This window comes from Cotesia typhae, unplaced genomic scaffold (genome assembly GCF_013202065.1).
Source record: "Cotesia typhae breed Kobodo isofemale line unplaced genomic scaffold, CoteBio_Ctyphae contig_119, whole genome shotgun sequence".
Classification (NCBI taxonomy): Eukaryota; Metazoa; Arthropoda; class Insecta; order Hymenoptera; family Braconidae; genus Cotesia; species Cotesia typhae.
In genome coordinates this window covers 166710-182641 of record NW_027423712.1, presented here as the reverse complement: position 1 = coordinate 182641, position 15932 = coordinate 166710, and the positions used below count along the sequence as shown (strand labels likewise).

The 15932-nt window shown below is 30.4% G+C and overlaps 1 protein-coding gene across 2 annotated transcripts in view; it reads right to left on the bottom strand.

Annotated features, from left to right (window-relative positions):
• Positions 1–14647, bottom strand: part of LOC141530028 (putative receptor-type tyrosine-protein phosphatase mosPTP-1) — a 99177-nt gene extending 84530 nt beyond the window's left edge. Inside the window, exon 1 of one of the 2 annotated variants that reach the window (XM_074246870.1) lies at positions 13773–14647. In XM_074246870.1, the coding sequence (XP_074102971.1) occupies positions 13773–13857 (85 nt within the window). In that variant the 5' untranslated portion in view covers positions 13858–14647. The remainder of the gene's footprint in view (positions 1–13772) is intronic. The other variant, XM_074246879.1, reaches the window with a different exon arrangement.
• Positions 14648–15932: the final 1285 nt, after the last annotated feature.

Sequence of the window (15932 nt, the reverse complement as noted above, 5' to 3'; positions counted from 1 at the left end):
TTTATTAAAAACAACAAATCAATACTTCTCCAGTTAAAAGTCTTTAGGATTATAAAATCTCAAAAACTTTTTCTACCTTTCTAATTAAAGCCACAATTAATCAATCCAATCTAATTTCAGGAAAAAGGTCAGCGTTTAATTACTGTCAAGAGTAACGTTGATAAAACGATATTAAATGTTGGGTACAGAAAAAAAAAAAAAAAAAAAAAAATTGTGGTATAACAAGAGTCTTTCACAACTCTAATTTAATATTCAAATTTAATACAATCATCAACATTGTGGTATACAGTATTGTACGCCGTAATTCTGTAATAAATTGTCCCCATAAATACAGCGTAATTAAAAAAAAAAAAAAAAAAAAAAAAAATTATTACTGTTTAATCTAAAATAATAATAATGATAACAATAATAATATCAGGAAATCATGAAACAGCTAAAATTATTATTCTGAATGTTCGGTACGCAACTGCACAATTATAGTTCGCTAACTCGACCATTGATAAACGGTTTCCATTCCCAGGATAATAGTTCTATGCTCTCGTAGACTGTAGTGCAATTTTCCCGATTACTAAACTTGCTGTGTAAAACACTTTTCTCAACATTTTATACCATTAACCATTATATACATCCACAACAACTATTCTCATTAACGTTTTTTTAACTTGTTCTTCTTCCCTTTCGTAAAATTTTTCATTAAAACTCAACAATTATTTATTACAATCTTATACCAGCGGGTTAGATTGAAAGGAAAAACTTTACCGATTAAATATATATAAGTATAATAGAATAATAATAATAATAATAATAGTAACAATAACAATATATTAATTATAAGCCACTGGAGGAAGGAAAGCAGTATCTACCAACGAAACTCCTAAACATTTTCCCCAGTTACTCAGTTACTATACTCAGTATGTACTCACGATGTCCTATATCCTCTATGTACTATCTATACTATGCTTAAATACCGCACGTACCATCACCTATCGTATCATTAACCAACATTTTAATTTCATTATCTTATGAGCTCGTGAGTTGCATAGATAAAATGGTACGAGCATTAATAACGCGGTTACATGCTAAAGAGTTTCTCAGTGCGGAAAGGAGATCAAGGGTAGATTCTAAACGCCACAATAGTCAACAGCTCTTACTGTAAAATCCATATATTATTATTATCATTATTATTATCATTATTATTATTATTAACATTTGAATAATACAATTAAATGATAGTATATGTGAATACGAATATATTGTGAATTTGTCTCTGTCTCTATCATTGTCACTGTCACAGGTTCTAGAATGGGTCTTCTCCCAGGATAGCGGTTATACAATTATAAACAACAACTAAATGCAAATAAGACAATTTAAGGTTTTGGTACCGCGCTACGGAAATTATATATAATATCGTTTGTATAAAGTAATTTAAAATTTTTATTTTAAAAGTTATTATCGAGAAAGTTAATTAAATTGACGTGATGCCGTGAGAGAGCTGGTAGTGACGGTAGTGACGGGGAGTAAGGGACGCTACGAGTTGTAGAAGTAGGAGAGACGATGTTATCATTCAACTCAGAGGCAATTTATCTTTGATAAAGCACCTCGGTTTAAGGAAAAAATAAATTAAACAACCGGCTCCCCGATGAATAATATTCACTTGTTTATTTAAATTAAAAAAAAAAAAAAAATAATAAAAAATAAAAAACGATTAAAGCCGAAAATAAGGAAAAAAATTTCCTTTTTATTTTTATAAATTTTTTTTTAATCATTTTCCATTTCCATAAAATTTCAACTGTTGAATAAAACGTCGTCGTAAATTATTAAAAATAATTATCTAAATAATATTAAAGCTTTTAGGTTTAACAATAATAATAATAATAATACTCTTGGAGGTTTTCTCGGTTTTTACGATATACATGCTCTCTTTCCGAGAGGATAAAATATGTATAGTAAGTAGAATATAGGACAAAACGGTTGAGAAAATGGTTGGAAAATATAAAATAAATAATAAGCAGGCTGCGTGTGGTAGCATGTACTGCGTGAAAAACATTATTCAAACAATTCTTTACTGTCTCGCGTATAATTCTTTGTCGGAATGTAATAAATCATAGGAGAGTTGACTCGAGCTGTGAGCTGCGAGCGAAGAGACCCAAATATAACCAGTCAGAAAAATAAAAGTTACGGGGAATAAGGCGCGAGAGTGTCAGAGCTCAGCCTCCGAGAGCCAGAAAATCAACAAAAAAAAACTTTTAGACAAAGATAAAAGATAAGAAATAAGAAATAACAGTGACACACATGCCACGGTGTTCTATATGCTATAGAACACCAGTAAAAGTAACAGGGGAAAGTTTAGTGTGTCGATATATAAAAAATAAAACCTATGAAAGATTATTTTTGTAAGGAGGGTATCAGAGTGCTGCTAGGATTGAGATTTTCCTATCTATAAACTTTTAATCGATAATACCTTTGGACTCGTTTTCCTCGCAAAGCTACCACCCTATTCGCTTTATAATATTATTGCTGTACGTATATCCTACAGCTACCTTTCGATATACCAACAGATATATTTATATACAAAAATAAAAAAATAATAGGAAGAAGAGAGAAAGATAAAAGTAAGTGGAAATATCGTGGAAGCTCCTATTCCCCTAACCCCTTACACACAGATATATAGATATACATCCGGTGCCCGCATAATCGACGTGCAAGTTGGCTGAGAGAAAAAGCTTTCCCGTGACAAATCGCTGAAGCGATTCCTTGCACTCGTGGTCATGGCGTCGACGTCAGCGCCGATCAATAGAGATAGAGAAGAGATAGAGCATGAGGTAAGACAAGGATAATAATAATAATAACAATAATAATAATAATAATAATAATAATAATAATAATAACAACAATCACAATCAAGATTATGTAAGATAGGTAGAATGATAAAAGTATAATTTTTAGATAGATATACCATATCATAATTGTAATCATTGCAATGATGTTGATAATAATAATAATGATAGTTGTAATAGAGTGGGTGTAATGTGATGAATGAAAATCCATAGTGGATATGTCACTGTCTTGCTGTACTACCGTGACTTGTACTGTGATCCTTGACACTTGTCAGTGGCATTCCAGTTTATGAGAGACAAGAGATGAGATAAAATAATGACTGAGAGAAATTAGTAAAGGACGTGCGTTATAGGAGTATCACATGCAGTTTACCAGATACTAGATATACCGTAGGGTGACAAGAGACAAAGAGAAAGGGAGACCGAATATTATTCGGGTGCGGATAATCTCCCACGTAGAACCATCGCACAAACAAATCCATCAGTTGAATGGTGAAACCCTCGCCTCTATTTGGCTAAAAGCCAACGAGGTTATTATTTCCGACAGATCGAAATATCACTGCGAAATACACCCGATCGATGATATATATCTATATATATATTTATCTGCGCATTTATTTGTATAAAATTCTCACTGTAATTTCTCCAGCAAAGTTTTACTGTCAACAATGACCTTGATGACATGTTTACGCAATACTCAACAGTCAAAAACTCAATAAACTAAATATTTATTCATTTATTTAAATGATACCTTTTTTTTAGTCGCTAAAAACTTTTAATAAAATTTTATAAAACTATAATAGCATTTACAAAAATAAATTTTCATATATAAGCTGGAGAGCGTTTAATTAATTAAATAATTTAATAAGTCGATTGTGATGAACTTTTAATTCATAAATTGTTAATGTACTTGGGTATTGATAATAACAGTTATAATTAATAAATGCCAATTTAGCACTCATTATTAATGTATACAATTAATTATGTACATCGTATGGACTTGTTGTATAAAATGAAGTTGTGACATCTGTTAAATATTAGCTGAAATAATTTTTTATTTATTGAATTAAAAATAAACTAGTGTCGATTAATTTAATTGGAACAATTATTCTAAAATGTGAAATAATCTGAGAATAGGTCTGCGTATTCAAATTCAACATCTTAATTATTTAAAATCTCAAGAGGATAGTAGGATCATATTATTATAATTAATGTAGTAAGTGATTATATGCATATTACAAACGTATTTAAACTCTTTACTCGGTTAATATAAATTATTATTATACCATGAATATTCAACCGCTGGGGCAGATTTAACCACCTAAGACCTCGAAAATGAATTAAATCATTACCGTTTAATATTTTAGTAATAGACGTATTATAGAAAGAAAATAAAAATGAATAAAATACAGCAAAAGGAGTTGGTATTTATATATAAGTTAAGCAAAATGATGAGCTTCTCTATTGTCATTATGGATGTCAAAAACATTCATGATTTCCCCCTGCTATCGACACGTGCCTATTGAGTCAATCCATTGTTCCGTAAAGTGGATACTTCGTGATAGTCGGAGAACGAGAAAAAAAAAGTAATGTTAAAAAAGACAAGTCAATTCACCAACGCAACATTGTGGAACTAGTATAGTAGTCCAATGGACCCACTCGAATCATTCGTTTCGCATCGACGAATCTCCGGTTTCGTTTGGCCCACGCTCTTGCTACTACTATCCTCTATACATCTGTATACTATATCTGTGTATGTTCTCGAAACTCTTTAAATCGGAGAATTGAGCGTCTATTACATTTTTTTTTTCTTTTATTATTTTTATCTGTTACTCTTTTTGGTACACCACCAATGCGAGTGTACTTAAAAAGTTACCCAAAGAAAACCACCAACAAAAACATCTCAATAGTTATTAATAATCAAGTGGATTAAATGTATTTGTACATATAAATTTAATAAGCTAAAGCAAGTAAATTAGCGGTTTGTTGACTGGGATAAAACATTTTAGAAGCAAATAATTTTGGTAAAACTATCTTGGGAATATAAATTTAAGACAAACATTAAGAAATAAAAAAAAAAAAAAAAATCGAAAAGTTAATACTATTCGGGCAAAGAAGTTGATTTTCTCGCAAACAATGAACGCTCGAATAAGCACGTAGTGATTTCTCTCAGGAGCAAATAAGATGAGAAATGAAGATATATAGTACATTTCAAATACTCTTATGAAAGTTGGTGATGAAGTAGACGCACAAGATCTTGAATACGTAAAATTTTACTATATGCTTACGTACATATGCTATATCTAATTTAAAAGTCAATCATATTTCAACAATAAATCCATAAAATATAATATAATATACTCACTATAATAATAACAATAATAATAGTAGCAAAAATGACTTATCTAATAATCTACTCATGGCAGATGATTTGCTGTTAAAATGAATGTAAAACAGCTAGAGATAAAAAAAAAAAAATATAAAAATAAAAATATCAAGAGGGAGAAAAAATGATAGGAGGGTAGAGTAGATTCAGTGGGATGGGCTGTCGTTTCATCAGTTACATACATCTATATTACAGGTCTGTAGATTCATTTTTTAGCACTTAAACACAATCGAACGAGTTATAATACAATTTAATAGATCGCGAGCATTAAAGTTTATGATTCACTCAATAGAGATACCTTTACACACATATAGTTGTGACGGTGCGAATGATGACAGGCGATTATTTACGAGTTTCATTACGTTGATAGGAATAATTGTGGTAAATAGCAGTTGTAAATTCAGTAGCAAAAAAATAATGGAGCAATCTTGTTGATTTAAAATTTAGCAAATACGTTTGTTTTCCGTGCGGTAAAGGGTATTAGATGGAGTAGATGGATTAGGTACGTCAGGACGAAAACAAAGGTTATTTTTTAGTATGTGTACATATCTCAGAACAGGACAGGCCCGAGAAACGAGTATGAAAGAACACCCACTGCGTATATCGTGTTACTTTCGCAATGTTGGATAATCCGGCGAGTGAACGGGGACCGTAAATCAAGCCCGATAGTTGGGCGACGTACCGACCTACCCGAGCCACTTTTTTATCCATTTTTCGCCGCAAAGTGATACCCAACCCGCTTCTTTGTTTCCTCGCACCCCTTTTCTATTCTCTTTCAGTGCTACTGGTGCTTTACTTTGCCTCGAATCCCCGTGTAATCATTTTCTTTTCCCTATTTTTAATTTACATTTTTTTTATTTTTATTCGTTTAATACTTTTTCAACTTTTTAATCCTTTTGTTATCTATACACGGCTCCATTTGATGAAATTCTACCAGATAAAATATACATTATAAAACCCGTCAATTTATTATTAATTACTTTTAGTCTTTATATAGGCGGGTAATATGTACTTTTTTTTTTTTTTATCATACATACGTATTTTTTAATTTTATTTTTACCAATATTATTTTTATATTTTAAGAGGATTAATTTTTATCAATCATTCCAATGCATATCAATAATATCAACTTCAATTAATAAATCATAAAGATATTAAAATAATTAAAATATGAAATAATTTTAATTTAAAAAATTGAAAATTTTAATAAAATAAAATAATTCAACTGTTGGTAGAGAGTTTAGATTTTTATTAAAGAAATTAAGACTTAGAAAACTAGTCGTAGGTGATGTATACATATTGTATACGGTATAGCGTTGAGCATTCACAAGCCCTTTCGTGTTAAAAGTACGTTAAGAGTTAAACTACTGGCACTAGTTGTTTATATTTACGATACACGCAGAGTTCTCGCCATAAAGACTAGTAGTTTCCTAAACTGAGTAGCTACCACCTACCACCTGCTACCTGCCACCCCGTTACCCGGTAAGGCGCGTGGTTTACCACCTCTACAACACATATAAAATATATAGGTAGGTACATAACATATATAAGGGTAATCACGCAAAGATAAATAACCAAAAAGATTACTTAACTCCTATCACGTCCATTTTATTTTACTAACAATATTCCCGATAAAACATAAAACATTAAACTCGGTGTATAAATTTTAATTATTCTCAGAAAGTAAACTTTTATTTATCAAGTTGTTAAATAGTAATGAAAAATTAAAGTTATTAATTCACTTGTACATGTACAAGTATCTATATATATGTATATATATAGATATATACATAATTTAGAATAGTAAAATTAAAGAAAAGTTAAACAAGTAAGAAAAAGACTGAAGCTTTTTAAGGCTTTAGTTATGAAAGTGAATAAAAAAGTTAAAAAAGCTGTTGAATATAACAAGAACGCAGTTGTTGAGAAAGAGTGCGCACAGAAGCACGCGCAGAAACTACCGACAGTAGAGGATAAAGTCTCGTCTCGGTGAGTTTTGAAATTACAGGGAGTGATCCTTCGGTAATAGACTCTCTCGGCAAGACTTATAGGATTCTCTGGAAGTGGAGGTAAAAAGAGTATTAGAAAAAGAAAAGATGGTACTGTAGAGTTAAAAAAAACCCGAAGAAAAATTGGCTAAGATGAAGAAAAAAAAAAATAAAAAAAAAGGACTAAAATAATAAAAAAAAAGGACAGTGGTTGGTGGTATACGATAGGCATTAGTTTCATTTTCCTGGCACAAGCCTTCACTTGATTTTAGGAGGTACCCTACCCCATCCGAGTATTAATGAGATATCTCTTTACAAATTAAATCGATGTTATTTTATTGAAACTAATCAATAACTCTGAGCTTGGAGTAAAAATATGAGTAAAAATAATGAAAGTGGTGTGTAAATTTATTGTAAACTATGGAGAGAAATAATTTAGAGTTGAATCTCTCGGCAGAGAATATTCAAATAGTGGTATAGTAGTATAATAGTACAGTAGAATAGAGATCTAGCGAGTAAGTCAATTTAGCACCACGTCCTTTTGCCTAATCCCGTTTCCCGGTCTGTTTCCTAAGAGAGTAGCTCGTTTCACGGTCGCGCGATCGTGTTATCGAGTAGGGAGTTAGGAGTGGTCTTCACCAGCAAGGGACCAAGAACCACCATACATCCAACTCTACAGGATCATTCTATATTCTCTCTTTCCTCTCTATATACATAATAACAGTGATGATACTACTAATAATAATAATAATAATAATAATAATAATAATAATAATAATAATAATAATAAATTTAGAGATTTAGATTAGGTATTATGTTCCTAAAATCAAAAAACTACCACTCTCACCCACATTTTATTTATTTTTTGTCTTATTTTTTAGAGAGACCCACTTTACCGAGAGTCCACTAGAAAAATAGATGTAATGAACGGCAGAGAGTCAGCTGTTGGCAGGAAAATAAAAAAGAAAATACGAACGAGGGGACTCTTGAAAAATAGCAACTACAAAAAATCCACCCAACATTTTATTTTGTTTGCTTGTTTGTTTAGTTTTTCTAACCGAACGGTTACAGTTACACTATCCAAGAGTGTAATAATGTCTTGTTGGCTGTCTATCTATAGAACTGTACTACTCAAATCGATCGATCGCTAATACCACAGTATATATATATATATATATATATATATATATATATATATATATATATATATATATATATATATATATATTTTTATCCAAGTTGTTTTTTTTTCGCCCTCATTTATTCAATTATTATTAATAATAATAGAATAACGTTTTATTGGCATTTAAAGGTAAATACTTTGGTAAAATGAGGAGGATAAGAAGAATATATGGGGGAGGGGCTTAGCAGTATTTTAAAATCTATAAAGGAAGTTTGTCTTTGAGAATATTAATATAATATAAAGAGGGAGAGCATATTCTTGTAGAGTTTTAAGTGGTAGTGAAGACCAGGAAAGTGTACAAACTCCTCAGAGAAATGAATGGAAAAAAATAAAGAAAATAAAGATGGTGTAGTAAAAGTAAGAAAGAAGGAAGGAGAATACGAATAGAGCGTACGTGCCGACGTCGGTCGTCGTTGGAGCGTCGCAAACTTCCAGGTGTCACTTGATTTATCGAAGCGACAGCTTCCACCGACGACTACGACTACGAGGATGAGGATCAGGATAAAGACGCCGACCGGGATCTAGAAATAGTTACGTGTAAGCTAGTAAAGGAGGAACAAACTCCGTTCGAGACATTTATGCTGGTCTACGACTTGCTGGTACGCTTTTCTACTAACATACTCCTCCTGTACGAACCTAACTACACCAGATACCTTCCTCTTAGTGATAGTAATAACAATAATATTAATAATAATAATAACAATGATAATAATAGTTGAAACAGCAAAAGGATTGGAACTAACGAATTGGAGACCGAAATTCATTGGCAATGGCTCGTTGGACTCTCGCTCGATTGATGCTCAACAATAAATGGTCTCAAAAAATTCCAAGCCAATAAATATACCAACAAAAAAATATAAGAAAAAATTTAATCTTGGTAAAGACAATGATAAGCTTCATTTAATACTTAGAGAATTAGTTTTTACACATTGCATTATATTACGGTTGAAATATATTTATTTAAATTTATAAATATCTTGACGTATTATTTATTGACACATTGGTTTCACGCGACATGCTTGTTTACGCATTTACGATAAATAATAAAAATGGTAGATATTAAATTCAATCAATTTTTTTCGAACTAGTGAACTAAAAATTCGGGAGCGATTTTTTTCCCTTCATCCTCTTACGGCTTTTGTAAATATAAAAAGTTTTTTATAAAATAAACTTGAACGAAATTAAATTAATTTTTTTATATTTTTTTCCCTTCTTTTTGTGAAAACATTTTACTTTGACGAAAAAAAATCATATAAAATAACGACAGTGACAACAGAAGTTATTAAAATTGTGATTGAACGTCAGTTACGTGATAAAAGAACATGAGCACGAAATCGGGTAAAACCGCATGCCCTTGTCTGATGTTTCTAATCGAATGAAAAACCCGTCAGGAAAAATTGTATCGTTCGGCTGCTTCTACCTCTAAACTCTAAAGTCTTGCTTTTAATTACTATACTCAAAATCTCATTTCATTTAAATATTATCTGTCGTGATATATCTATTGTGATATCAAGCACAAAGATATGTATAATGTCTCTCATTAATCATAAAATAAATAGAACGGCAAACGAATAATTTTGTTTGTTTTAAAACAGTAAGGGTGAGAATTTGGAATAAAAATTTTTATCCTTGGGAAAAGTCACATGTACGCAAGGGATTCGAGTTGTCAAGTCAATACAATAAACATTAATAATCATAAAATAACTAAGTATCTACGAGACATTTAAATACCGTACTAACTTTACTTTATAATTAATCATAAGCATCAATCATATGTTATTCAATAATGAATTTATTTTTGTAAAATAATTCATTTTTGTCAGAATTTTATCAAGTACTAGAGCAAAAAAATTACAAAATTTTTTACGTTGAATTTTTGTAAAAAATTCCAATATTAGTTACAATACTTGATAAAATTCTATGATAAAAGAAATCGAGTACAAAGATAATAAAAGAATAATTGAATACCACATGATTGCTATTGAAACGTACCTGAGTTTCGAGTCGCTCTGAATCAGTTTCACGTTGTCAGGAGAAACACGATAGCCTTGGGTATTTCGATACGTATGAAACGAAGAAAAATAATGAAAACTCATGAAAAAATAGTAAAAAAGATCCTATAAATAATTGATCCTTTTCTACTGATTTATTTAAATGGGCACCCAGAAACTCCCATGAAACAGAATTTTCTGGAGATAGTAATAGGTAAGAGTGTTTAGTACGCGCAAGGGAACACTGTGTTGAAGCAGCGTGTAAATTTATAGTTTGAAAAATGTTTCCGAAGATAGGACAGTGAGTGGATAGAAGTAAAAGAGGTGAATCACCCTTTGTCCTTTTTTTTTATTTTTATTTTTTATTTTTCCGAAAAGCATCCCTCTCAGTGACTAGACACCAACTTTTCAGCGAGTACTATGTTGCTGTGTACATGTATATGTATGTTTTCTCGGCTCGGTGCTTACTCGTGCACACTTTACGGAGCTGTAACTATGCAATGTTGACGAGGCATCGCTGTTGGCATAGACGATCAACCGAACCGTATCCATGATCCGTGTTAGGAAACGGTGCACGATGCACTTGCCTCTGCGTTGTTCATTCTCCTGAATCTAATGCAATTATGAGACTTTACTATGGTTCCTTTACTTTTTATACCCTAACCAGCCCACCGTGCCGTCCACTCATCCAACAAACGTTTTGTTTACTTTACTTCACTCTTCCCTCTACCAAAATTAACATTATTGTTATTATTATTATTATTATTATTATTATTATTATTATTATTATTATTATTATTATTATTATTATTATTATTATTATTATTATTATTATTATTATTATTATTATTATTATTATTATTATTATTATTATTATTATTATTATTATTATTATTATTATTATTATTATTATTATTATTATTATTATTATTATTATTATTATTATTATTATTATTATTATTATTATTATTATTATTATTATTATTATTATGTCTTATTTACATAATACAGGAAAATAATTTACTGTTTAAACAATTTTGGGTCGGCGGATGTAAATAAAAATATATAGCAAAAAAAAAAAGAAAAAAATTTTATATATATTGTCGACAAATACAAACATTAAACGAGATAGCTTTCAGCTAACAATCAATCAAAATGAATATTGGGTTTGAAAAAAGAAAAACAAAAACGAAAATGAAATAAAAATTGACATTTGTGGTAACTTTGCTTTTTGTGAATGTAATTCACCAGACCAGAATGCTATGTCGGTTAAACCGTATCGGTGGCTGAATACTGAATAGTTGGGAAAAAAAAAAGAAAAAAAAATAATGAAAAATAAAATAAAGAAAATGTAATTGCAGGCATAAAAAATTTTTCCCTCTTTCTCTCTCTCCCCTATTTATTTGATTGGAACGACTCTTGAATTGGACAGGTCATTATTGCATAAAATGGCTGTCAATAGTAACTGTTCTCAATTTAGTTGAATGTCATACACAATATGGATATAGAGTACTACTCACTACTTAAACTTTTTTTTCCCCTAAATTGTTTTTACCGTACCGAGTTATTTATAGATCAATCACGGTAGTTTTTAAAAATAATTATAATTTTGTTAATAATAATTCAGTTGAGAAAAAATATGGAATTTACGAACGAATGAGTGGAATTTAAATAACAATTCCGTGAAACAAAGTCGTATAGGTGTCAAATGAATAAATGAATAAAATAATAATTTTGGTGAGATGTAGATAAAGGTACAAAATAGTTTTGTAATTACACCACCATTGATCGCCCTGCTCACCAACAATATATAACTTTGTCTCTGTCTAATCATTACAAAATTCACTTTGACTGACACAGGACGTTCCAATCTTGCCGGATTCTCTCCCGGCTCTCGCCTTTATATAACTTGTCTGATCTTATTCGCCGGAGGCATTGAGCTCATCCTTACTTCCTGATTACTACCTTCTGTTTCTATTGAATTGCATCAAAGCCTCAATCGAACCCTTTCATAGGTAACTTTTTTAATAAACATCCCAACATTTTAAATCCACCAACTTATTTATTTAATCGAAAATTGCTCTTAATTTTCATAACCAATAATAAACTTGATCCTCGTATGGTTTTTTAAAACTTTGATTTTGTAAGGCTAAACTAATAATTTCCGCATCAACGAGCTGATATTGATTACTTGGAAAAAAACAAAAGTGATTTATAATTTATTTAACATTCCTGCTTGATTTTAGAGACGGAAAATTAAATTTGTGCGTTAAGATACGGATTGAAAATTGAAAAAACAAAAGGAATTTTATCTAATATAATAATGGTGTTTTTGAACATAAAATAATCTTCAAAGAGAATTGGTTACATTATTCAGCAAATGTTAACTGTATACCATATTGTACTTTCGCTAATCACGTCTATTACGAGATTTATGATGAACAATACCAAAACCAGAGTTGCGATTACCATTTACCTCTATATGGCTTATCAACACAAAGCACGCACCATTCCCAACTAGGTATAAATGTACATACATATATATTTTACAAATTTGTGTATCTGAATTTACCTTACGAAAATTATTATTAGTATTATTCAAAGCAAACGTAATACATGGTACTTTAATTAAAATGAATGTAACGTTTGGTAAAGAATGATAAACAATATTAACGTAAATTTACATCATCCATTTAACAATAATACTTTATTTATATATATGTAAGTACCATTTCGAATAGAAAATATCATAATTGCTAATTATGAAAATTAAAAAAAATTTTCAACTACCGGTGTAGCAAATTAATAAAAGAAAAGAATGAAAAAAAAAAATTCCGTCTTTTGTATATAAAAAGAATACGATATAAGAAAAGAATGGAATGATGAAAAAATTAATTTAATCTTTTTTTTTTGTTCCTTTCTTTTCGTCCGCTGCATTTTCTTTCTATAATTTTTTCAAGTATATTATAAAATAGAAAAAAAATTTAGAATTTATAGCATTAAATATAATAAGCTACTGGAATATGCTCAGGTTTTATAAAAACCGACTCATTTATACGAAAGAAGTTGTCTAGCAAAAAACATTTTAATTATAATGTGACGTATTTTTAGTTTTATAATGATATTAAATTAAATATCAATGGAAATGTAAATGTCGTTGAATATTTTTTGAGAAAAAGTACCAGTTTTTTCATTTCCAGAGAATTGTTTCACGGCGTTGATAAACGAGCTCGGTAATGACGCAATAAATTGCAAAATACGAGATCTTTGATGTGAAATTAAAATTTTGTGTAATTTGTAAACTGGCAAATAAATTGGAGTGTCAATAAAAAAGATATTGCTGTGTAAAAAACTAAAAAATGTAAATTAAAAAATAAAAAAAAGACTCACCAAAGACACGACCGGCTGCTCCAGTTTCAATGAGAAACCAAATAAGACAAGCGTAGATAATCCAATCCTGCCGACACACATTCATGTTGGCAAAGTTTTAGTCGACTTTCCGGCCGTACTCTCTACCTCTAGGACCACAATGGCTGCCGTGATCTAACTCGATTACCGCTGATTTGATGAATTTATATGTATATATGTATGTATATACATTTACGTACAGCTTTGTCAGGATAGGAGGGAATTTTCGCCAGATCGCATTTAGTAGTGCCACGTATCACCATACCCATCCAAACAGTCTCTCGTAAACTTTTGATCTTTTAAACTAGCAGCTCCCATTGTCTTCAGTCTTTCCTTCAAATATTTAAATCCTTTCAGACTCTAACATTTCTCTGAAACCCATTAACCATTTGTGTTGTTATTATTATTTTTCAGAGTAATTAATATTTTATTTTACCAACTATATCACGCAGATATTTATCATTTATCATTAATCATTTATCGTTATCTTCTGATCTATTTAAATGACTATACCTTTAAAAATATTAAACTTTAATGTGTTCGTACACGGATGTCCGAATCTGTTCCATTAATCTTTTTAATAATGCATCGACGATTGTTAATTTTTAACGACTGATTGAATATTTCAGTAGCTGTTCATTTATTTTTTATATTACCTGCAGGAATAATGGAATTTAAGTGGAGGAAATCGTTTGGCTTTTACGTTCCTGTTCCTTACTTTTTTTTTTTTCCTTTTTCTCTATTACAAAAACTTTTAGCGACGACCTCAAAGGATTTGATTCAAAGTTCCAACAATTCGATTCACTACTTCTGCTAAACTTAATAACGACTTGTTCACTAGAATTCACCCCGACTAATAAAGAGAATTAAACTTATCTCTAATATTCTTCGATTATAATAATCAGTAATTAACAATGTTGAAAATCACAGATAAAAAATAAAAATAAATATCACAATAGATATAAAATAATAAAAAAGCTTTTGAATAACAATGAACAGGGAGTAAAACTTAACAATTAAAAACTAAATACGTTGATAATAAAAACTAAAAGTCTAACAATAAAACATTTCTATCCAGCAATTATTTATAAATTTCTTTTTCTTCCTCTCTTCGTTTTTTTTTTTTTTTTTTTTTTTCAATTTTTGTATCCTCTTGTTATTCGTTTTATAACTTTTCTCCTAGTCTTATTATTATTTAGAGTCGTACAAGGGACGATCCAAACAGATGCACAAGCTCACTCGAGTGTGAAAGGATCCAAAGAATTTTATATAACTGAAAAATTTACACACGAGAACAGACATAAAAATAAGATCACTAACCCAGCTAGTATAAAATATAAATATATATATATGAAAATAAAAAAAGAATATTGGTTGTCGAACCGGTTCCAAGCGATTGCGCGGCCAAGAATTGCTAATATAATGTTTTCCAGCTGAGTACTCGTTTGACCGTCACAGAACTACCGATTTTTCCTTATTACCTACAATGTTTTCTATTTTTATAATTATTTAAATCCACTCACATTGACACCCACACTGTCACACTGAACAGACACAGTAAACTAATTATTATTATTAAATTTATCGAGTGATTGATTGACAAAGCAAAACAGTTGCCCGCGAAAAGTATCACAATGTACAATGTGATTTAAAAAAAAAAAAATTAAGAGAAAAATAAATTTTTAGCGAAAATGAAATAATTTAACGGATAATATATTCACAATTGAAATAGAGTATCTGTTGTATATATACATAAATTAATATGCATTTGTATATGTATATGTATATTTATCTGGAGTCAGTGCGAGCTCAACAGAATCACGATTCGCACTGGTACGCCATCGAGCGTTGAGATACTTTACCAAACCATGTTTCATTCTGTCTCATTCTATTAAACCGATCTGTTTCACTCGCTCTCCCGTAGAAGCGTATGTGTTTGAGCGCGCGCGGCACATCATCCCCCATTCTCTAGTTCCAGTTTTCCCTCTTCCCTCCCTGCCCTTCGCGAACCACCTACACTCGCAATTTCGCGGCGCGTTGTCGATGGACTTGCCGCGCATCAGCGCATCAAGGGGTTTTGCGCGGGCGCATCACATCTAATCATACATACTACATACCCCCCTCTTTTTATTATTATTTTCT